Raw genomic sequence first — 25,605 nt, forward strand, 5'->3', positions numbered from 1 at the left:
TGTGGACCACTGAACCTGGAGGGGACAAGATAACAGTGTTGTCTGGGTGGCTCTGATTATCAATCTGCTCTTCCTATTTTCCTGGGGGTCGGAGTAAGTTGGCACAGCTAAGTGGCAGTTAAAGGGGAATACTGCACGTCCTGCATTTGAGGCGTAAACCTTTTCTTTGCTTCAGTCTAGGCATTGTGGGTCATTTTCTAAAAGGAGACAGTGAGACTTGGATATAGAGTTGAAATCTTTTAGGTGAGCTTGTTTCTTAATGAGTCACTGGTTTTAATCTTGCTGCTACCTAACTTTTAACCCTGTGTGCTGTTGCAGTGTCTCTAGAGAACGTAAGAATTAGTCATTATTTCTTGTTCTATTATAGTTTGGCAATAAAAAACCAGGTGTATCGAGTTTGCTAAGTCTGAGTTAAGGGGTAATCCTAACTTCTGGGTGGGACTTGAAGGCAAGATTAACAGACCTCTAAAACAGAATAGCTTGGAGTTACTGATATCGTTATCTGCTGAACGTTGCTATAGCAATGAGTGGTTTGATTGCACAGTGTAGTTGGTGGTGCAGTGGGTTAGCGTAAAAGGATCCTACTAATTTAGCAAAAACTCTCCTGGAGCAATTTAATTAAGCCCCAGGATAATGAGTGCCAAATTCTTTGAAAGCCGTAAGATATAGTTCTGTACAGTCCTAGATTAATCAAAGATACGTTATTGTCCTGAGTCTACACATTGTCCCACATATTTTTAGTGACATTACGATAAAGACTTTATAAATTTGGAAGTTGTTTGAAAAATGATGACATAATTTTTATGAAGACTCTGTGGTTTTAATATAGTTTGTGGTATTTGTTTAAAAAAAAAAACTCATTAGGCTACAAGGAGAAACGTAGCGTGGCAGTGTACAAAGGCTAGCTCCAATGGCTATTTGAGGGGACAGGTAGAAGGGGGCTGGAGCCTGAAATACACCAGGGTGAGCACATCCATTGCTTTTGCAAACTGAATTACCAGATGGTACAACCTTGCTTGTTAACAATGCTGAATACAATGTGTGACATTCTTCTGAGTACGTGCTGCACACAGCTCTTTAGAAATGCAACAGAATGGTCACTTGAGAGCTTATGATCTAAGATGACGTTAAAGGACTGTCCTGGAGTGGGCAAAATCGAAATGTGTGTGATTCTCTTACTGTCTCTTCAGATGTGTCTGTTGAAACTTTGGTTCTAGTTGCCCTTTCCTTCTTTATAGAAATCTTTGTGATATCTTCTCAACTTTTCCCAATTTTTAGGGTTTGATCTATGTGTTCTAAACAAAGCAAAACAAAACAACCCCCCTATGTGCACCTGTAATTGGCAAACACCATGTTTGGTGCTTTCATATCAATTTCTGCATCTATGCAGTGGAACCAAAAGCTTTACTCTGACTTTGTGTTTTGGACTGGAGCATTTAAATAGCAGGCTTTGGAAGGTAAGTTGACTGTGTTGACATTGGCATCTCTGACAATGTTTTTCCTGAAAATGTTACTTTACTGCCACCTGGAGGCGTTGTGTGGGATGTACGTTTAAGGGCTGGCTGGGACGACAAGGAACACAAGCTGCAGAGGCTGGGTGTCAGCTAGGGCCTTGTCCTCATTCCCTGCTGAGATCAGTTGACATGACCACACAAAATTGAAGTTACCACCTTTTTAATTTTATTGTAGAAGCTAATATACGTTATACATTTAATAGCAATACAATTTGAGGAGTGCAAATATATAATTACTTGCTTAATATAAAGCGAATTCCAAGTTATTTTATGTACATTTTAAAAACCACATCTTGGCAAGTGGAATTGTTAGCTTCTCTGCTCTATCCTTGCCATATCATGATTCGTCATGGAGAGTTATATAAATGAATTACGTTTTTCTAAGAAGAGACATCAATGAAAACTCCTGGGGTTGTTGCCAGGTAGGGAGAAATGTGAATCAAACCACTTTGAGGTTTGAGGCACTGGTGTTGCTGTTGTTAGGTGCCACTGAGCTGGTTTTGACTCATAGCGACCCTATGTACAACAGAACGAAACGCTGCCCCGTCCTGTGCCATCCTCACAATTGTTATGCTCGAGCCCATAGTTGTAGCCAGTGTGTCAATCCATCTGGTTGAAGGTCTTCCTCTTTTCACTGACTCTCTACTTTACCAAGCATGAGGTGCTTCTCCGGGGACTGATCCCTCCTCGTAACATGTCCAAAGTCTGTGAGACACAGTCTCCCCGTCCTTGCTTCTAAGGAGTATTCTGGTTAGGAGCATCTTCCGGCAGCGTATCAGACAATGTTCTGCTGCTGTTCATAAGGTTTTCACTGGCTAATTCTGTTCCCTCCTGATAACATGTCTGAAGTACATGAGACGAAGTCTCTCCAGCCTTGCTGCTGCTGCTGCTGCTTTTTTGCTGTACAGTAGTAGTTATTGTTACAGTGCTAAAATTCCACCCTCGGGAAGATATTCCAGGTCCAGGAACGGTAGCTAAAGATCAGGAGCACCATCATCTTCCTTCCTGGACAACTCATTTTCCTTTGTAGCCACAACCCCCCCTTGTGCGTTAGGGCTCAGGAAAGCCTCCTTACCCACCAACCATTGGTAATAACGTTAGCTTCAGAAGTTACCATTTCCCATGGGGCTTTTTTTTCCCAGCACCCCACACCCGGGAGCTTGGGGAGCCTCAGAAGCAGAGAAGAAGTCATAGTGCACAGAACATGAGGGTTTTGATGGGAAGTGGGAGGGCTCGGCCTGAAGCATGGGAGTTCTCCCCAGGAGGGGCAGTGGAGGGTTCTGGTGCTCCCTGCATTCTGCCAAATCTTCCTGTTCTGCCAAGACCCAGCCCCGGTCAGTGGCTCTGAGATTTTGGGTCACTGTGCAGAGGCCTTTCCATGCTAGCTGGGCTACGTGAGAGGCTTCCTCCCTCCTGCCTCATCTGGTCCAGGTCTTTCTGTGTTTCTCCCTGTGTCTTGCAGCCTGGGATCCGATAACAGCAATGCTGACAGACAGGCTGACAGACAGACAGACAGACAGACAGACAGACAGACAGATTTCGGGGACAAAGGCCCAGCTCAGGCAAGAACAAAGGGGCCTTTTAGAAACTGAAAGCTGCTGGGCAGGTGTCTTCCATTGGCTCTGGCCCAGTACTTCTGGGAGGGATATGGGATATCTGCCCCTGGGTTGTGCAAATGGTTAACATGCTCGGTAGCTAGCTGGAAGGATGGAGGTTCAAGTCCATCCAGAAGAAAAGTCTGGCAGTCTGCTTCTGAGAAACCAGCCATTGAAAACCCTGTGGAGCACAGTGCTTCTCTGACATGCATGGGGTTGCCACGAGTTGGAATCAACTCAATGGCAGCTTGTTCTTTGGTCCCTACCCTGATTCTCCCCAGCCCCTGGCAACAACCCCCCTTTTTAAGGGAATAGCACCCATGGGCACAGGTGGCAATACCTTGCAGGGAAGGACATTTGTGCTGTCCCCAGGGCCAGATGCCATGTCGCTCTTTGAGGACCAGGACCACCATTTGGGCCATTCGGACAAGACGTGGCAGGTCAGGGTCCTGTAGATGGCCACTCTGCCTGCCTTTGCCAATTGGCTACCAGGATCTCTATGCCAAGTCTTCCTCTTGCCCTGCTCTTCTCGCCCATCATTGAAGCAGTGTTAACATTTAGGCTTATTCCAGAAGACAAAGCTTACCTGATTGAACTCCATGAGGGGCTGTTGATTTATCAGTCAACCCATCCTCATGTTGAAAAACCAGCTCCAAACGCTTGCCTGGTTGCCAGGGGTATAGGGAGCATCCAGTATGAAAGCAAGTGCTGTTATAGCATAATTTGGACCAGAAGATGTATTTGAGGTTGCCCACGTTACCCCAGGCCTTCTGGTCTGCTGCTGTGAAATTTGGGGCAATACCATCTTGTCAATGACCCCTCAATTGTCCACTGCCCATCTTCTCCCCACAGGGATTAAGTCTGGCTACAATGCAAGCTTCATTTCCAACAACTTGGTTGAATGTTGCTTTCACATAATCACATCTGCATTCCAGCCCCCTCTGCCAGTCGTGCTCACTCTGCGGGAATAACTGCCTGCCTGGGTATCCTGCCTTTGCTGCCCCCCCAGAAGACAGATTCTGGGGTCCCTGGTTACTCAGCCTGGACGCTTCGCCAACCTTGCTTCTAAGGAGCATTCTGAGTGTACATCTTCCAAGACAGACTTGTTCGTTCTTCAGACAGTCCGTGGTATATTCAGTATTCTTTGGCAGCACCATAATTCAAATGCATCAATTCTTCTTTCGTCTTTCTTATTAATTGTCCAGCTTTCACATGCAATGAGGCAAGTGAAAATACCATGACTTGGGTCTGGCGTACCTTAGTCTTCAAAGTGACATTTTTGCTTTTTAACAACTTTAAGGGGGTCTTTTGCAACAGATTTGCCCAGTGCAATACGTTGTTTGATTTCTTAACTGCTGCTTTCATGGGCATTGATTATGGATCTAAGTAAAATGAAATCCTTGACAACCTCAATCTTGTCTGTGTTTACCGTGATGTTGCTTATTGGTCCAGTTGTGTGGATTTTTGTTTTCTTTATGTTGAGGTGCAATCCACACTGAAGTGTTTGATCTTCACCAGTAAGTGCTTCAAGTTCTCTTCACTTCCAGCAAGCCAGGTTGTGTCATCTGCATATTGCAAGTTGTTAATGAGTCTTCCTCCAATCCTGATGCTGTGTGCTGTTTTATATAGTCTAGCTTCTGGATTATTTGCCCAGCATATAGGTTGAATAGGTGTGGTGAAAGGAGTCAGCCCTGATGCACACCTTTCCTGACTTTAAACCATGCAGTTTCTCCTCATTCTGTCCAAACAACTGCATCTTGGTCTATGTATAGGTTCCTCATGAGCACGATGAAAAAAAAAAAAAAGTGTCCTGGAATTCCCATTCTTTGCAATGTTATCCATAATTTGTTATGATCCACACAGTCAAATGCTTTTGCATAGTCAATAAAACACGGGTAAGCATCTTTCTGGTATTCTCTGTTTTAAGCCACGATCCATCTGACATCAGAGATCATACCCCTTGTTCCACTTCCTCTTCTGAATACGGCTTGAATTTCTGGCAGCTCCCTGTCAGTGTACTGCTGCTACTGTTTTTGAATTATCTTCAGCAAAATTTTACTTACGTGTGACATTCATGATATTTTTCAATAATTTCTGCATTCTGTTGGATCACCTTTCTTTGGAATGGGCATAAATATGGATCTCTTCCAGTCAGTTGGCCAGGTAGTTGTCTTCCAAATTTTTTGGCAGAGACAGCTATTTGGTATTCTGTAAATTCCTGGAACCTTGTTTTTCCCAATTCCTTCAGGGCAGCTTGGACTTCTTCCTTCAGTAAGATCGGTTCTTGATCGTATGCTACCTCCTGAAATGGTTGAATGTCAACCAATTCTTTTTGGTACAGTGACTCTGTGTACTCCTTCATCTTCTTTTGATGCTTCTTTTTGTGTCCAGCTGCCCTTTGAAATCTCCTGTTCAGCTCTTTTCATAATTTGATGTTTTTGCTTTAGGTACTTTTTGTTCAAGAGCAAGTTTCAGGGTCTCTTCTGACATCCATTTTAGTCTGTTCTTTCTTTCCTGTCTTTTGCTTTCTTCATGTTTGATGTCCTTGATGTTGTCCCACAACTCGTCTGGTCTTCAGTCATTAATGTTCAATGTGTCAAATCTGTTCTTGAGATGCTTACCAAATTTAGGTGAGATATACTCAAGGTCATATTTTGGCTCTTGTGGACTTTAACTTTCTTCAACTTCAACTTCAACTTGCATATGAGCAATTGATGGTCTGTTCCGCAGCTGGCCCTGGGCTTGTTCTGACTGATAGTATCGAGCTTTTCCACAGATGTAGTTGATTTGATTCCTGTGTATTCCATCAGGTGAGGTCCATCTGTATAGTAACATTAAAAAACCAAACCAAACCCAGTGCTGGCGAGTCGATTCCAACTCACATTAGGTAACTTAAATTAATAGGAGTGGCAAAGCAGAGTGAGGAATGTCTAGTTAATACACATACTGGGACAACTAGTAGGTTTTTCGTAGAATCAGTATCAAGCAGGGCCATGGGGGGCAGGGAAGCTAGGCTGTGGGATTCTGAAGAGGATCTCCCCACTGTGTTGTCTGTTAATAGAAATTCAGGGTGAGATTTTTAGCCATCTGCCCTTGCTAGGGAGTCCCTGGGTGGTGCAAACGGTTAATGTGCTCACTGCTAGCTGATAGTTTGGAGGTTTGAGTCAACCCAGAGGTGCCTCAGAAGAAGGGCCTGGTGATTTACTTTTGACAAATCAGTCATTGAAAACCCTATGGAGCACAGTTCTACTCTGACACACATGGGGTCACCATGACTTGGAATAGACTCGATGGCAACTGTTTGGTTTGGTTTGTTTTTTGCCCTTGGTAGGGGTGTCCAACAATTTTTTTTTCACCTGGCCCAGACTTGCTTTTGGTGGTTATTTCAACATTGGCTCTTGTTTATGGGCATCTGAGTATTTGAGAAGAGAACCAATCAGTCAGACCACAGAGAAAAAAAATACCTCCTTAAATGAATGTTCTTTTCATCCTGGAACATCCCGATGGCTAACATTTCGAGGAAACATTATTTAGAAAGAGGGCACTGGGTGTGCCTGAGGCTTATCACTGCTTAGCTTGGCACTGGGCGGTCAGTGCTGAAGGGCTGTGCTGGCAACTCGACTTTCAACCATGTATGAGGAAAAGCCAACCTTCATCTAGAATGAACTAAGCTCTTACGAATGTTTTTTTTAAAAAACGTGTAGTCTGTGGTGTTTGAAGACATAGATGTGTGGGATTTCCTCAGGTGCGTACAAGTCACATCCTTCGAATCTGTGCTATTTTGAAGAGACTTCAGTCAGTGAGCAGCCTTCTTTCTGAAGCAAGGGCATTTGTTTATTGAATGATCTTCTCAGGATTTCCTGTGAGAGCTCCTGGGCTTGTTTACATCTTGGTTCACACAAATAAGACCAGAGCGTGGCCAGTCAGGTTATCTGCTCTGAAGAGAGATGATTTTTGAGAAGCTTAATCTAAAAGCCCAGCTCAGTGCAGACAGTACCTTGGCAACTCATTTGTACTTGTTGTCTAGATTGTTTTTCTTTTTTTGACAAAACTCCTATCAGCAGATCCTGATGAGAATTATTTCCTTCGCAGAAATTAAGAATTTGGTGTCCAGAAGATCCTCGCCTGAGGAGGAGGATGTAAAGGTAACGATTGCCTGCCCTCCTTTCTTCTTTGCACTTTTCTCCAGAGTCAAAGTAGAATTGAAGATATGATGGTAATAGAAATAGGAAAAAAAAAAAAAAAAACCCAGGAATGTGCCCCAAGTAGCATTCAGAACGCAATTTCCTTTATCAAATTTGTAATGTGTATTCTTTGTGACCAAATCTAGCTATCTTCTGGGTTGTAGTTGTATATGCAAGATGACTATATACATTTTCCAGAAGAAATTTGAATGGAAGATTGGTTAACTGCAGGTATTTACCAGCATTGGAATTGCAGGAGTAAATCTGGGAGATGTGCTCTGAGAATAAAATACCCTGTGGACAGCTTTCAAGGCATGTTTCAGCTTGAGACATATCCTTTCCTTTTTTTTAGCTCTTAAATAATATTAAGTACAAGGATAGTTTCTGTTTACATGTTGGTAATTAATGTAACACCTCATGGTCTTTACCGATGTTTTCCAGGGTTGTGTTTACAGTTTACGGAAGTAAACAAATGAACATTAGCATAGCGTATATGTAATTTTTAAAATGAAACTCCCCAACTTTATCTCTTTCAGTGTGTCAAAATCCCGGAGGCTCAGCTGAATGAACATGAAGACCAGGGCAGCCTAGATTTGGGTATGTTACAGAATACTTCTTCCCCTGACACTTGATGGGGATCACGGACCCAGGTATACAGAAGATAAGAAGAAAAAGAAATATTTTAAGGTGCAATATTTCTTCCTGGGTATCTTGCCTATATCTTGAAGCCCACCCAAGTACATTTCCTTTGCAGTGTCAGTTATAATACCATGACTTCAGGAGCCAGGTCTCCATTTACTACATAAAATAAAACAAACAGAACAGCCAGAGCTTTTCCTGAGCAGCTTCACCCTGAGCCAGATGCTGACTGGGTCTTGGCGTGCGTGACCTTGTTATTCCTTTGAAGTAGGTACTCACAGCTTCAGTTTCAGGTGAAGCAACTGAGGCCGCTGGTGCAGAGTAAGTGGAGCAATGGAGACTCTTAACTTTGTTCTGCCTGGTTCCACAATCCCTGAGCTTCCTACTGTCCCAGTTTGATACCCAGTGGGGGCCTCTTGAAGCTGAGCCTATGCGAGCTACTCATTGCCCTCAGGAAAAGACCAGGTGCTTGTCCTAGGGCTTGGGTCTGATGTGGGTGTCCTTTCAAAGAAACCAGGAGCTTTGTTGCCAAGGTCAAGGTATTTCCTCACTTGGACCTGGGGATGCTTGTCTGATCACAAGTGTTCTAGTTCACAACTCCCTAAGGGCACCTCCCTAAATAGTCTCCCTATGCATTTTCTATTTCTTCAAGGCCCCACACTTTTCCCTTGAGTTATTTAGAGATGTGTAGAGCCTGGTGAGTGATGCCTTAGGGACGCAGTAGTTAAGAGCTCAGCTGCTCACCAAAAGGTTGGCAGTTTGAATCCACCAGTCACACCTTGGTAACTTTATGGAGCGGTTCTACTCTGTCCTATAGGGTCACTATGAGTTGGAATTGACTCGACAGCAATGGGTTAGAGCCTGATGAGAGAGCCCTGGTGGCGCAGTGGTTAAGCACTCAGCTGCTAGCCATAAGGTCAGGGGTTCTAACCCACCGGCTGTTCCATGAGAGAAAGATGTGGCGGTTGGCTTCCATAAAGATTTATAGCCTTGGAAATCCTATGGGGCAGTCTACTCTGTCCTTTAGGGTTGCTGTGAATTGGAATTGATATGATGGCAACAGATTTGGTTTTTGGTTTAAAGCCTGATGAAGAGGGAAGTCGTGGTTCAGTAGTAGAATTCTCTTCCATTCAGGAAACCTGGGTTTGATTCTCATCCAATGTACCTCAGGTACAGCCACCGCCTGCCTGTCAGTGGAGGCATTTGTGTGTCTGTGATGCTGAACAGGTTTCCCTGGAGCTTTCAGACTAAGACGGACTAGCGAGAAAGCCTGGCAATCTACTTCTGAAAATCAGCCAGTGAAAATCCTGTGGATCAAAACGGTCCCATCTTGTTGTACATGAGGTCACCGTGAATTGGGGGCCTGAGTCAATGACAGCAAGCAACAATAACAACAGAGGGTGATGAAGCTGTTCAGGGGTTTGAAGACATAGGCTGGACTATCAGGAGAAATCTTGGGTGGCACCTGGGTGATTTGTGAAGACCTCTGTGGCTGCTAAACCGGAAGCCAATAAGCAGCGAACCTTCTCAGTTGATTTCTTTAGGCTCAGTGAAGCAGAGGCAGCTTACACATCTGGAAAGCGCAGATGGTTGGAGCAGTTCTACGAGTTGCGGGGGGTGGGAGGGAGACAATGGCAGCCAAGTGCTCAGGCTGTTGTGAAATTAAGAAAAATCAAGGCAATGCCCTGAGTGAGTTTAATAGTGAAGGTAGATGGGCCTGCGGAGGCCTGATTGTACAGGGAGCTCTTGGGAGGCCATGAGAGTGTTGTTGGCATGTTTGGCAGACACACCACAGAGAAGTTATAGCAGTTCAGAAATCACGAAGTATAAAGCCAGGCAAGGAGGAAACACCCGCTGTGTCGGTTGACTGTGTAACTAGTAGCTTGGCCAAGAGCCAGAGGTGGTTTGCTGGGTCTTTCTGCATGGGTCTCCTTGCATGAGGTGCTACTGAACTTCGAATGGAGACTTTGACCTGTACCAAACAATACACACACCTATAATGTTTCTGCTGTATAAGATAAGAGTAATAATTGACTTCCAGAAAGGGAGAAGAGGAAGGGAGGAATTAAAGCAAACGTCTCCATGTAGATGGCTGTCGAGGGCCACGGAAGCTCGGAGCATAGATAGCTCTTACGCATACAGGATGTCTCATCTATAAATTGCATCATACTCCTAGGAATGTTAGCTTTGAAGAATGTTTACCAAGACAAATTGCTGGTGGGGGAGGAGTGTTGGCTGTTAAAAATATTAAATGGTAGGATTATTTTAATTTTAGACTTTAAAAACTCACTCCATTCTCAGTGCCTTACTGGGTAAGGAGGCATGTGTTAGGGAATTGTGGTAGCCTTACCTAATCTGAGTGCTTTGCCAATAACATCATTGCGTGTGAGGTGGGTTGGAATGAAACATTTGAGAGAGACAAACATGTACATGACCTTAATCCGGTGATTTGTGAGAAAGGTCATGGATAATAGTTTCTTTTGCTAACATTTGCTTTTTTGTTAATTTAAACTCTTTGGGTTGAAAAGTCTCTTGCCTTTATGCAAACAAAACAATAATAGATATTTGAAGAACGTTCTGAGACAGGAAGGGGGCAGCAAGCAGTGAGCAGTGGTCAGATGGATGATAAGCTGGAGTCGGCTGCTCCCCAAGACTGCTTAAAAACTATTTTGTTTTATATGTGCCTATATTCTGCCTCGGAAACCCCCCCGCCAAATTTTTTTTTTTTTTTTTTTTTTTAATATTCTGCCTTGGAACCCTGGTGGTATAGTGGTTAAGAGCTACACTGGCTAACCAAAAGGTCAGCAGTTCGAATCCACCAGTTCCTCTTAGAAACCCTATGGGGCAGTTCTACTCTGTCCTACACAGTCACTATGAGTTGGAATCGACTTGATGGCAATGGATTTGGGGATTTTTTTTTTGGGTGGGTTTTATATTCTGCCCAGTCTTTGAGGAAATGCTGATAAAAGTATGTGGGATAGAGATGTAAGTCTTTGCTGACTTGTATTATTCTAAATGGCATGATGTGTGGTTCTTGTGGCCTCATAAACTACATCGGTGCTGTCCAATAGAACTTTCTGTGATGGTGGAATTATTCTATACCTGTGCTGTCCAATGTGGAGTCTCTAGCCCAGATGTGTACTGAGTAAGTAACTAGCATAACTGAGAAATTGCATTTTTAATTTTATTATGTTGAACAGGGGAGAACCAGGGGAAGTTCCCTTTGTGTTATTCCTACCGATCCCTGAGGACATCAAGAATCACACTGGCCGTTAGTCTATGTACTGAATATACACTGAAAATGACCATTGATTGGAAGAATAATGTCTCTGATAGGTAAAAGCTGGCAAGCTCATCCAAGCTGGTAGCCTAGAACCGCCTCAAGGAGTGAAACAGTAAGGTAACGTTTTTGTTGAGCCTAGGATGACCTGCTTGCTGTGGATGCTGTAAGGACCTGGCATTTGCTGTCACAGTGGAGGGTGGGATTCCTTATATTCTAGGCAAATTGAATAGAGGAAATAGAAGAGACAGTAAATGAAATAGTTCAATACAGAATGTAAGAAGAAAGAAAGGGTCCTTTTGGCTCAAATAAATGTGATTAAGAAATGATACCGAAACTGTAAGCAGAGTTAAGACCAATGATAGGCAGCAGCAAATGCTGTGCCAAGGATAAAGGAAATAACATCTCTTAGGAACAAGTGGATAACCTATGAGCTATGCAATGGGATGGGTAAGCCTCAGCTGCCTTTTTGGAATCTCAGTTGCAAACAAAGATGGTTGAAATCAGCAAAGCTGAATCAGCAAAACTGTGAATGACTTGATTTCTCACTGTCCTGCAAAAAAATTTTTTAATGCTTTTTATTTTTCAGAGCAGTTTTGTATTTACAGAGAAATTGTGCAGAAAGTACTTAGAGTACGCATATACTCCCTCTTCCTCCTGTGCATCCCATCACCACCGCCAGTTGCTGTCAAGTCAATTCTGACTCATGGTAACCTCGTCTGTTTTACAGGAGAATTGCATTCCATAGGGTTTTCAATGGCTGTGATCTTTCAGAAGTAGATCACCAGGGTATTCTTCCAAGGCACCTCTGGGTGGATTTGAACCACCAACCTTTCAGTTAGTAGCAGAGCACTTAACCGTTTGTCCTACCCAGGAGCCTCTCCTGCACACAGTTTCTCCTATTATTAGTATTGTCAGTATTATTAGCTTCTTGTATTAGTGTGGTATATTTGTAACAATTCATGAACCAATATTGATACATTAATAGTCCATAGTTTACATCAGGATTTGCTGTTTGTGTTGTACAGTTGTATGGGTTTTGACAAATGCATAATGTCATATATCCACCTTTACAATATCACACAGAATAGTTACACTGCCCTTAAAATGCCCCGTGCTCCTCCTATTCATCCTTCTCCTTTCTCCCTTCCCCTGGCAACCACGTATCTTTTTACTGTGTGTATAGTTTTGCCTTTTCCAGAATGTCATATTTGGTTGGAATCATATAGTATGTAGCTTTTCAGATTGGCTTCTTACACTTAGTGATATGCTTTTGAGATTCCTCCATGTCATTTTTTAAAATTTATTTTAATTGTTGTTGAGATACACACAGCAGAACATTCACCAATTCACCAATCTCTACATGTACGATTCGGCGACATTGATTACTTTCTTCTAGTTGTGCAGCCGTTCTCACCCTCCTTTTCTGAATTGTTCTGCCCCATTGACAAACTCACTTCCCCCTAAGTTTTCTATCGAATTTTTCAGTTGCTGTTGTCAAGTTGATTCCATATAGATAGTCCTTAAAAGAACGTAGTGCTCAAGGCAGACATTCCTTTACTAGTTAAGCTAAACCGTTGTTTGGTTTAAAGAAGACTTCTGGGAATATTTTTGGTTTAAGGTTTAAAGATTTTCTCAGGGCAATAGTTTTGGGGGTTAATCCAGCCTCCATGGATTCAGAAAGTCTGGATTCCATGAGAATTTGAAATTTTGTTCTGCGTTTTCCTCCTCCTCCATGGCTTTTTATAACTTGATCGGTCCTTTGTTTTTATTGCTGACAAACTCTACTTTTAGAAGGTTGAATCTGAAAAAATAAAACAGTGTGGTTTTGGTTACAAATTAAGATTTCCAGTTAGTTGTAAGTTAAGTTTGTACTGGAGGACTGTGAAGCAAGCATGCCAGTGACTCAAGTGGATTGTAGAAGACTTCTGGAAGGTGACACTCCTGCTTTCTCAGCAAGTGATGTTCAAGAGTGTGAGTACAGTGGTTGTAACAGGTCAGATTGAATGATACTCATACTGAAACTGATTTTCCTGCAATGATTTATTAGCCATGATTTGCATCAGACTAAAGATTATTTGAAATTTACCTCGCTAACGCTGTATATCATATGATGTTTTGAATGGAAAAATGAAGGATTAGTGACACTGACGGGTCAAAACAAGCAATATGTGAGCATGTCTTAACTTTCCCCCATAAGGGAAGGTGGTAGGGAGGGAGAGAGCGACACCGGGGGAGGTGGTGTTGGAACTGGCTGGCATCATCCTCCATGCTTGGGGAGTTTCCATACCTGGAAGCTCTGAGCATGAAGCCATGCTGTGTCTGGTATTCAGGTCTGGCTGGCAGAGAGTGGGCTTGGCACAAGTGCCAGAGAAGATTTTTCAAAGAACATTTTGCTAAACAATTTAAAAACATAAATTAACATGATCTTTTATAATTATAGAAATAAATGCTCATAGTAAAAAAAATTAGAAATTCTACGAAGAGCAGATAAAAGAGAAAAAAAAAATCCCTATAATCCTACCACCCAAAGACAGCTACTATTAAATTTTGGTGTATTTTCTACCAGTATTTTTTACATAGTTGTGATCATGTAGACAATAGGATTTTGTGTCATGTTTTCTTCATTTAGCATTATATACCATAAGTGAGAACTCTTTTAGAGATAGCTTAAAATAATACAGTTCATTTTTCTACAAACAACATCGCTTGCTTGTATAAGAAGAAAGGAAAAATGCCATAAATTCTCACCACAAGTATTTATCAGCCAGACTAAACAAACAAAAAACAAAACAAAAACCCTGTTTGTAATCTATATTGTTAATTTTATAGAGTGACCTGGTCAGCATAGGCGAGGCTCGAATTGCAGTTATTCTTCAATACTTTGGGTCGCTTCATTCCTACTATTGTTGGTTACTTACACTTAAGAAAAAGAACACTTCTTGGCAGGTGTTGGGACTGGGAATAGGGTGTGCACCGGGGAGACAGATGACCACTAATCCAAAGCTGGAATGCAGCAGGACACTCAACACCAAGAAAAACTATTCCGGCCAACTGGGAAGAGAAGGAAGTAGAAACAGACAGAAACAAACAGCAGGATGTGAGGTGTTTCAGATTGCCCCATGCAGAAGACACAGCCCTTTCGTGACCGTAGGGGCACCCAAGAGGGAGAAACAAAGCCCACAGACAGGAAGTTTGGGGAAAATATCAGCAAAGGGAAACTGGTAGAAAATGATTGGAAGAGCCAAAGAAATAATCACTCTAGAGCAGATTGTTGTTGTGGTGGTTGTTAATACTGTCACGTTGGCCCTCACTCATGGTGACCCTGTGCACAACAGAATGAAATACTGCTTTGTCCTGCAGCATCCTCATGATGGGTTTGGATGGGACCAACATGATCCATAGGGTTTTCATTGGCAGATTTTTGGAAGTAGCTTGCTAGGCCTTTCTTCCTAGTCTGTCTTAGTTTAGAAGTTCCACTGAAACCTATTCAGTATCATAGCAACATGCAGGTCTCCACTTGACAGACGGGTGGTGGCTGTGTTTGAGGCGCATTGGCCGGGAATTGAACCAAGAATTCTACCACTAAACCACCACTACCTCCTCAACAGAATGTTAGGTGTAGTATATTTTCTCAAGATCTCCATTTGGGTATGTATCTGGTAGAAGAACAAGCCCATGGATTTCAGCAGTGAGCTGGGCAGTGATGGTGCACTCAGTTGTGATAATTTGGCAAATAACCAAATAAGGAGAACTAATTAGTTTGGTCTTAATTTTCTTCTCATACTAACTGAAAGTTTGGAAATGGGATTGTTATGGACTATAAAAGCTTATAAAACAGCAATTTTAAGGCCCCGGTGAAAATAAAAGTTCGAGATGGTTCCAAACAGAATTTTAAGCACAGAATCTTAACATCTAGTGCCCAGGTGAGTGGAAGCTGGTCCTCTCTGTTGTTGTTGTCTTGTGTCCTAGTTGGTTAAGTCTCATGGTAACTCTATGTGTTATAGAGTAGAACTGCACCATAGGATTTTCTTGGCTGTAATCTTTACTGAACCAGGTCATCAGGTCTTTTCTTCCATGGTTCTGCTGGGTGTGTTCGAACCACCAACCTTTTGGTTAGCAGCACAATACAAACAGTTTCTGCTACCCAGGGACCTTACTGGCTCTGTTTGCTGTTATTTATCAACACATGTGTATCTGTGTCGAAATCTCAAGAATGTTACTTTAACATGAAAGAAAATAAAAGAAAAAAAAGGATGTAGGGAGGGAAACTTAGCAGAGCTCTTATCCTTCTGAAAAATAAGAAGCTTTCAAGCCAAATTTTTGGCAGATCTTGCTCTGTGCCCTAAGCTATAGAGGGGGCTGTAGATTCTTCTTCTTTTTTTTTTTTCTTCCCTCTCTCTCTCTTTTTTTGGTCACCCCTCCACCACAAACTAAAACTTACCAGTGATTTGGTTTTTAAGTAAAGGGGACTGGGGGTGGAGAAATATCCCAAGAAGATCACTGGGAATGCCAAGTTACTTGAATAAATTTTTTCTCAAATGTTATTCCTTTTGTTCACACCAGTTAAACTTTCTTATTGTGGTTGGTGAGGTTTTAAAAATTGTTTTTGATGGAGAAAAGTGCTGACTTATTGGAATTCTGCTGAGTGTTATAAGCTCAGTTTGGTTCGCTTATCACGAGTGTTCTGCTTTTATATTTATTTGTGGCTTCATTGTTTGGATAAAAGTCTCCTTGTGGAACAAGAATAGAACCTTTTCTTTAAATTAGACATTTGGAGTATTTATTGACAGACTTTTATCCCAAAAATTAAAAGAAAGAATTTTGAGATTTTTAATGTTAATAGACACTGTAAGCCTAGGAAACATGAAGAAACCTAAAGCCTTACTGGAGGTTATATTCTATCACACTGAGTTCTTCTCTAATTATTAAAAACATTGTGTTAAATTTTAAGTCCAAAATCTAGGTCACTGTCTGGCATAATGATGGGTCCAGTGTTCTATCATTTGCTCACAAATGTTTTAAAAAAAAATACAGCAAAATAAAAATTGGTTAAGATTAGGAGTTGCTAATCTAAGCATTTGGTTATTCTATGGTTCTGAAACCTGCCTGCACATGGGAATGACCATGGAGCTTAAAAAATTCTGATGCTGGCCCCATCCCAGGGGAGTTTGATTTCATTGGTCTGGAGTATAGCCTGGGCATCAGGAGTTCTAAAAGCTCCCCTAGGTGATTCCCAGATGCAGCCAAGATTGAGGACCACTGTCATAGATCCTTGAGGGAGCCCAGCTCTGCTGAAGTCACCCCTGACTTGCTGGGTTTTCAGTATTTTCGAATTGTAGAAATACAGTTCTGTTTTTATCTCAACAGACTACAAAAGGAATTAATGGAAGCTCATTTGTATTAGCTTTGAGAACTTTCACTGGTTATCACCATTGATATCCTCGTAGATCTGATATGAAATGTGAAAAACTTGAAAAAAACTTGTTGAAAACCTGCCCATCTACTTGAACCTAAGTGAGGTGATTAAACCCTTAAAGAGTAATCATTTTTAAACATTACCAAAAAACAAACCAAATTCATTGTTACTGAGTCTGCTCTGACTTAGCACCCTGGTAGTACAGTGGTTAAGCGCTCTGCTGCTAAACCAAAAGTTCCGCAATTTGAACCCACCAGCCACTGCATGGGAGAAGGATGTGGCAGTCTGCGTCTGTAAAGAGTTACAGCTTTGGCAACTCTATGGGGGCACTTTTACCGTGTCCTACTATGTTGCTGTGAGTATGAGTTTTCAACATTAGGAATGAATGAATGGAGTTTGTCTGATGTTTTCCCCATGATTAAACTGGGGTAAAATGCCATTTTCATCACATCATATTAAGGGCACACACTTACCAACATGAGTTATCACTACTGATGTTAACCGTAATTACCTGGCTGAGGTAATGTTTGTTAGGTTTCTCCACTGTAAAGTTACTTTCCCCTCTCCTTTCCATACAGTATTCTTTGGAAGGAAGTCACTGTGTGCAGCTCACACTTATGGAGTGGGGAGTTACATACATACTCCTTTGAGGGTAAAGCATCCACAGGAATTATTTGAAATTCTTATGTAAGGAGGGATACCATTTATTTATTTATTCAGTCATTTATATATATCAGTATGGACTCATGAATATTTTATACTTTGAGTAACAATCCAGTACTACTTTATTTTGTTCAAATTGTTCTAGCTTCGGCAGTTGGCTCGCTCAGTTGACTCCTGTGTCCTTCGTACATTCTCCCATCATTGTGGGTTTTATTTTAGGGTAATGCGATTGCTCTGTGTGATACTGTAACTGATAACACCATGCATTTGTCAAAAACTATTGAACTTTACAGCACAAATATCCAAACTTAGTGTATGCAAATTAAAAAAAAATCATTTAGGAGTTTAGGGGATCTCGGGATAGAATTCAGAATGTCACAAAACAATCTTAACTGTATTACTAATGTGTGAAACAACCTCACTAAAGGGAATTGGGGGAAAGGGTGCAGACTTAAGTAACTTTGGAAAAGAGTGGATTCTGTAAGACGAAAGGCAAAAGAAACTGTACATAAGCACTGTCATCTAGTTGATAATGTAGTTTCCCATGGAGGTATGGGTTAACAATTCTGATACTACTATACATGTATCCTGGAATTGAACAATTAAGTAAATGGATGACAGCTGATGGGTGCCAGATTTCTCACAGTTGGAGAGTTTACAGATAAGCCAGGGGAGGAAGCTAGAATGATCCAAGTGCTAATAGATTCGAGTTGTAGATAACAGTATGAACTCATGTTTTGCTTAGGATAGATACACATGGTTATGTATAGAAATATTTAAATATATGCATGTATACATATTACATATATATACATATTATGGAAACCCTGGTGGCGTAGTGGTTAAGAGCTATGGGGCTGCTAACCAAAAGGTCAGCAGTTTGAGTCCACCAGGTGCTCCTTGGAAACTCTATGGGGCAGTTCTACTCTGTCTTATAGGGTTGCTATGAGTCGGAATTGACTCAACGGCAATGAGGTTTTTTTTTTTTCCTTTGGTTTATGCGTATTACATACTATATCTCACATACATTGAACGCATTATCAGGAGGGATTAGTCCCTGGAGAAGGACATCATACTTGGTAAAGTAGAGGGTCAGTGAAAAAGTGGAAGACCCTCAACAAGATGGATTGACTCAGTGGCTGCAACAATGGACCTGAGCATAGCAACAATTGTGAGGATGGTGCAGGACTGGGTAGTATTTCATTCTGTTGTACAAAGGGTCCCTTTAAGTCGGAACCGACTTGACAGCCCTAGCAACAACAATACATGAGTTAGCATACACACATATATTTGCTTGCTCTGTCAGTTGAAAGGGCCTAGAATTAACAACACCCCAGTGGCAGCAAGCCTGGATCTTGGTTCCTCACATGATTTTCCAGTAAAAGGAGCTAGAGCTCCTTGGAGAAATGGCTGGTTCTAGGACCGGGTGCCATGCGATTAATTACATTTGTATGGCCTTCCGAGCCATGGTCTTGTAACTCCCACCCGGGTGATTGTGTGATAGGGTAATTGTGGCCTACCAAAGGGATTGGTCAGTTTTGCCTTAAAAGAGAGTCAATTCCAGAGCAGAGAGGAAGAGCCCACTACCACCAAAGCAGAAGAGACGAGCAGGAGGGAGCCGGTGTAGTGGGCTTCCCAGCCCACTGAGAGAGAAAGCTGAGTGCCTTCGGGCAGGGACTAAGGGCCAGGGAGAGGTGTGCCTGTGAGCATGGCTGGAAAGGGCTATCCTGATGGAAGAACTATATCCTGAGTGTTCCTGAGCCTGAATTGTAACTATTACTTCCCTGATAAACCCCATAATTGAGTATGGTCATTGAGTTCTGTGTGGCCATTGCAATGAATTATCAAACCTAGCAGAGAAGTAGAGAGTGCTTTGTGAAAGACGGGTGGTGTCAGAACTAGTAAAGATGGAGGAGAGAGGAGGCTTGTCTGGCTTCTGCCTCATGGGAGTCAGCCTTGCACTATTGATCTTGATTCTTTTTCCCCCTTGTGGGGTTGGAGGAGGTCAGACAGTGCCCCCAAGCTGTTTTTACACTGGGGCAGAAAATATACAACATGTGCCTACTTTTTTTTTTCTTCAAGCCAAGGTTATCAGTTGCATTTCTTGTGAGTTTTAGCTTCAGAGCTATGAAATTAATAGTTCAAAGTTTATGTTAAAACTAATTTCTTTGCTCAGTTGATACCTCATAGTTAACTTATTTACATGTGACTGACCATATAAAAGTATAAGTAATATGAAGTTGAACTTTGAATTTTGAAAACTGATTAAAAAAATAAGTCTGAATAAGCCTATGGCACGTAGGAAACTTTTTCTGAAAGTCTGGGAACTTACTGGAATCGGAAATTATCAGAAACAATTTAAAATGTAACCTTAGGTAGTGTTTTACTTATGTCCCTTGGCTCTTCCTACTAGGAGTAATTTCTCCTTAAGCTGCTTTCCTACCCCTCTTACCCTTTCTCTGTGCAGACTCATGGCTCATGTCCTCATTTCCCTCACTTTCAGGACCCTTCACATCCACTATCCAAAGCTGCCACTCCAAAATAAATTCCTCTTAATTTATTATTCAGAACAACTTAGCAAATGTGTCCTAATTCTTCCCTTTCAGGTTATACCCAGGATGTTCAATGTTCAAAACAAAAATAAGTCTGTATTGTTTTTTCCCTTAAGAGAATTGTTTAAGTAGACCTTGTATCCACAGAAATACCAAACATTGGCGGGGCTTCGATAACACATTCCTCTAACATGTTGCCTCAGTCAGGAAATCTATTATTTTTTGGCCCTGAGGTGTTTTGGGTACAGGTAGTCCTCTACTGACTTATGACGGGCTCCTTTCTGATGACTCCGTGGTATAAGATGCTTCTGACATAAGTCGAATACCTCTCTTTTTAGTTTTCATTATTACTGCCTTTTATTATCGGTGTCCTTATAAACAGTAAATCATAACTTGAACATCTGAGAATGAGACCATTAGCAAATTATGCACTGCAACACTGTATGTAGAGCATATTACCGAGAATGTGCAAAAAAAAAAGACGGTTGTAAGTGAGATTTGTAGTAACTAGAATACGTTGTAAGCCAGTGACTCCCTGTATCTTCTTTTCTTCTTATTACAAGTAGATAAAGCATAATACAAATAATTTCATCTTGTTGGGCTTCTCGGTTGTATTCATCCCTCCTTCCCCCTGGAAAATAGGGTGATACATGGGAGCATGTAAGAACCTTTGAGGAGGCATGTGGATTTTTTGCTCAAATAAATAAAGGTAATAAAGGCAGATAAGGAATCAAAATGATTCTTATTTTTTAAGTAATGTGGTATCATGTACGTTCACGTCATAGAATTCTAATTATGACAGCAGTGATTGCAGCATGCTCCCTACTCTGGTCTGTTTTATGCAAATTCAGTTTTATGAGCTCTGCAAAAAAAAAAAATAGGGGAGATAGGGTAAAAAAATAGTTTAAGACTTGGAGTGTCTCCATGTATCATTTTACTCTGAGTGTATGTGTGTCACTGAGTGAACGTGACACTGGAGATGTGAGTGTGATATTCTAAACCAGTGGCTTTGATTTTTCCTGCTTCTCATAGTGAGAGCATCTTGGTGCGTAGATATGAGCCTTGCCTTTAAAGATGCTCATTTTCTGTATAACATGGCCTTTAAATGAAAGCCAACCATTACATCTGGTGCCCAACCAAAGAAACAGATTAGTAGCTCTAACAAACAAGAACAGCTTGTGTTAGACTTGCTGAGAGATGATATGGTGCCTTCTTAAGGGATTTTTGAGGACGATTTTGACCATGCCTAGTTTTCACCTACAGCTGCATGTGATCCAGCACGCATTTGACTTGTAGCTGTCCTGGCTGAAGTTACTCAGGAAAGGCTTGTCCTGGCATCAGAGGTCTTGCCCCGTCTTGTCTGTACTTTTTATGACTTTCCACAAATGGTGTTAGAGTGTTAAAGACTGTGGTCTTTGGTTAGAGTGTTAAAGACTGTGGTCTTTGGTGGCCAAAAAATTGGAACGGAGGGACAAAGCAAACCCTCCTCTGCTTCCTTCAGAGTCTTTTATTTTGACGTGTAGGATTGTTAGTTTCCTTTGTGATTATCTTAATATTTACCCCTGTTTTTCTAAGTTTAAACCAATCTTTTATTGCTTTATATCGCCTTGACATCCTTTCCATAAAAAGGTCTATGACTACATTTTTTAGTTCCTCTTTTTTGTTTTAATATTGTTACCTTTTACGTAATGACATCTGTGTTTCCCTATTTTGAGTGTTTTAGCTTTGATTAATTTTTGTGATTTCCCTATCTGGGTTGATATCTCGTTGCTCTGTCTTCTGTTCTAGTCTTGGGTTGTTGTCTGGTGTTATTGATTTTCTAGCCAGAGGACTCCCTTTGGTATTTCTTATAATTTTGGTTTGGTTTTTGCAAATTCCCTAAACTTCTGTTTATCTGGAAATGTCCTAATTTCACCAGCATATTTGAGAGACAGCTTTGCTGGATATGTAATTCTTGGCTGGCATTTTTTTCCTTCAAGGCTTTATATATGTCATCCCATTGCCTTTTTGCCTGCATGGTTTCTCCTGAGTAGTCCGAGCTTAGTCTTACTGACTCTCCTCTGTAGATGACTTTTCGTTTATCCCTCGCTGCTCTTATAATTCTCTCTTTATCTTTGGTTTTGGCAAGTTTGATCATAATATGTCTTGGTGACTTTCTTTTGCGATCTACCTCGTGTGGAGTTCAATGAGCATCTTGGATAGATATCGTCTCATCTTTCAGGGTATCAGGGAAGTTTTCTGCCAACAAATCTTCAACAATTCTCTCTGTACTTTCTGTTATCCCCCTCTGTTCTAGTACTCCAGTCACTCGTAGGTAATTCCTTTTGATAGAGTCCCACGTAATTCTTAGGTTTTCTTCATTTTTTTAAATTCTTTTATCTGATTTTTCCTCAAATGTGTTGGTGCTGAGTGCTTTATCTTCAGTCTCACTAATTCTGATTTCCATTGCCTCAATTCTGCTCCTATGACTTTCTATTGAGTTGTCTAATTCTGAAATTTTATTCTTAATCTTCTGGATTTCTGTTTGCTGTCTCTCTATAGATTCTTGCAGCCTGTTAAATTTGTCATTATGCTCTTCTCTAATCTTCTTAAGTTCCTCTGTTGTTGTGTCTGTGTGCTTCTGTTGTTCTGTGTTTTGCCTGATCTCCCTCCTGATCTCTTGAAGAGTTCTGTATATTAATCTTTTGTATTCTACCTCTGGTAGTTCCAGGAAATTCTCTTCATCCAGAAGATTTCTCGATTCTTTATTTTAGGACCTTGCTGAAGCCCTTATGGTCTGCCCCCTTATGTGATTTGATACTGACCGTTGTCTCCAAGCCATCTATAACTTATTGTATTTATTTATTTTATGTTTGCTTACTGTGTCCTAGCTTCTTGTTTTGTTTTGATATGCCCAGATAGGCTCCTTGTGTGAGCTAGCTTGAATATTGGTGCCTCTGAAGCTCTAATGTCCTATCACCAGGTTGTTAGAGCTGTTATTAGGTATGTGAGCCCAGGGGTCCATTTACTTTTCTTGTATGGGTTCAGTCAGGTGTTCAGGTAGTTGATTACCAAGTCTGTGGTACAGGCTCTCACCCACAGTCCTAGACAGGCAGGGGTGATTGGTGTAGGTACAGGTATCTGGCTGCAGTAGGGGATCATGTGCTGAGCAAGGCAGGTGGCTGACAGCCATTCCTGTGTGTCTGTGAGGAAACTGTGTCCCTGTTCCCTAGAGTGCATATGTGGGTGGGTTTTGCAGCCAGACTGTGGGCACCCAATGCTGTTGGCTGTAAGGACTGGGAGGCACCACTTTTTATTGGACCCCGGTTGCAGGTGGCTAGGTGGTGTGAGTGGAGCAACCAGTCCTCAGGCCCCTAATGTGGGTAGGCGAGGACCCTGCTTAATAGGCAGAGTGGTGTCAAACATCACGAACTTACCTCTCAACCATGTAGCTGAAACAGTTGAAATTAGACTTCAGGTATGTACCCTGTTGTACAATGCTAATAAAGGCCTATGCTGTTGAAATGGGCCTACACAAGTATGTGCAGGGATGAAAGGCATTCGGTCCGTGGACCCGTTATGCCTGTGCCTAGGCAAAGGAGCTGTTTCTGCCCTGAGTTCCCAGCTTAGGGGAGCCAGCAGATTATTTTTTCCCTGTTTGTTAATTTGTTCTCTCTCCAAGGCCGGGAGAATGGCTCAGGGAGCACTATGGGTCCTACTTCTGGTCGCGGCACTCTCTGAAGCTGGCCTGGACCCGGTACAGAGCAGGAAGGGGGCCGGTAAGTGGGAGAGAGGTTTTTCCCAAAGGGGCGATTTTTGATCTGTGCAGCAGGTTAAATGAATGTACTCATCTTTTGCTGATTGAGCATCAGTTTCACTGATTCTGGAGGCATGGGTAGACTCTCTGCTGCTCAGTCTCTTCCAATGTGGAAAATGAGTCCCGAATGCCACTATTTGCCTCACCGCTGGCGCCATCTGATCCCAGCCTGAAGGGTGCCAGTTCCCGCTGGGTCAGGTCTGGCAACTCCTCATTGCTTCTGAACCGTCTCTCCCTCCCCTGCTGCTCAGTCTGATTCCTCAACTTTGCCTTTGATGTTCAGGGCTCCTAAATTGTCACATATAATCGATTCACTTGTTTTTTCAGGACTTTGTTGTAAGAGGGACCACAGGACTCGTCTGACTAGTCCACTATCTTGGCCCTGCCTCTCTTCCTTTAAAGTTTTGATGAGATTTTCTCAGAGCTCCCATGTACATGGTCATGTCTCAGTTTTGAAAATCAAGCCATTAATCCTGAGGTAAAGAAAGTATACCCATTGCTGTTGAGTCAATTTGGATTCATAGCGACCCTATAGGACAGAGTAGAAATGTCCTCTGTAGGGTTTCCAAGGAGCAGCTGGTGGATTCGAACTGCCAACCTTTTGGTTAGCTCTTAACCACTGAGTCACCAGGGTTCCAAAGAAAGCATAGTGTTTATAGTGCAGACACTTCAGTGTCAACACTGTAGAAGAAAATACAATAATAAAAGGGAAACTTTATTTACACTTAATATTTTAACTAAAAATTATTGAAAATTTACTAATGTTAACTTTTTTACTGTGATAATCTCCTCTGACCCTCATAATAACCCTTTGAAGTTAGATATTATTACCCCATTTTATATGAGAAAACTGAGGCTCAGAAAGTGTGAATGACTTGGTTAAGTCTACTAAGTAAATCAGTGACAGAATCTCAGTTTGAGCCCATGATTTTCTTTTTGGATTGGGCTCCTTAAAAATATGAGTAAGACACAGCACTTGCCCTCAAGGAATTTTTTATCCCATTGGTGGATAAGAAAACTGTACAAATATTATAATTCAAATCAAAATATAAAAAACTCCTCTTACAAGGCTTAATTTTATCAAAGTCTAGATGAAGTTGGTCAAGGAAAGTTCCCTTCCTATATGGGTGTTCTGGAAAGCTGAAACTTCAAGGCAGCAGCATCTGTGCTGTGCTCATGGAGGTTATTTTTTAAATAAAGGATTTTCTACTTAAGAAGTCTCTGGGTGGTGTACACGGTTCACACACTCAGCAGCTAAGCCAAAGGTTGGAGGTTCAAGTTCACTTAGCAGTGCCTCAGAAAAGAGGCCTGGTTATCCACTTCAGAAAAATCAGCCACTGGAAACCCTCTGGAGCACAGTTCTACTCTGACACACATGGAGTTGCCATCAGTCAGAACTGACTAGAGGACAACTGATTTAGTCATGAAGCCATTCACACTTTTACATTGTAATGGTTGTATGATATCTGGTGAGAAGGTAGCCTTGAGTTCTGTGAACTATAATTACAATCAGCCAGTCAGAGAAAGCAAAGAAATTAACAAACAATATGAAAGCTATGTAAATAACTTGAATTAATTTAAGTGGAATAATATTGACAAAATGGAAAAAAAAAATTACTGTAGAAGACAAGGAAGCTAAATGACCCACATTCAGGAAAATTCCTTTGTGAGCAGGAAATGGAGCTGGTCTAAAAATAAAAAGGACTGTGCAATCACAGTATTTCCTATTTCACATGTAAACTGAACTGTGTATGGTTGTTAGTGGAAATCATTTCATTCTTTAAAAAAATGTTGATAAATAGTAAAGCAAATGAGGACATCGGGGAGTCTCTTGTTATCTGGAGTATTTTTATAGTCAGAATAATTTCTTTATCAATAGCCAATTGATATTTAATTGGTCCACAAAGATCAAGCTTTTGGGAAAAATCAGAGCGATATTTATCTGATGTATCAACCCCTAAAA

At 41.5% G+C, this 25,605-nt stretch overlaps 1 protein-coding gene across 3 annotated transcripts in view; it reads left to right on the forward strand.

Annotated features, from left to right (window-relative positions):
- ARHGEF28 (Rho guanine nucleotide exchange factor 28) overlaps positions 1–25,605 on the forward strand; it is a 391,051-nt gene that overhangs the window by 207,296 nt on the left and 158,150 nt on the right. For all 3 annotated transcript variants that reach the window (XM_049865615.1, XM_049865633.1, XM_049865625.1), the window contains exons 8-9: positions 7,202–7,254; positions 7,830–7,890. In XM_049865615.1, the coding sequence (XP_049721572.1) occupies positions 7,202–7,254; positions 7,830–7,890 (114 nt within the window). The remainder of the gene's footprint in view (positions 1–7,201; positions 7,255–7,829; positions 7,891–25,605) is intronic.

Source organism: Elephas maximus, chromosome 2 (genome assembly GCF_024166365.1).
Source record: "Elephas maximus indicus isolate mEleMax1 chromosome 2, mEleMax1 primary haplotype, whole genome shotgun sequence".
Taxonomy (NCBI): domain Eukaryota; kingdom Metazoa; phylum Chordata; class Mammalia; order Proboscidea; family Elephantidae; genus Elephas; species Elephas maximus.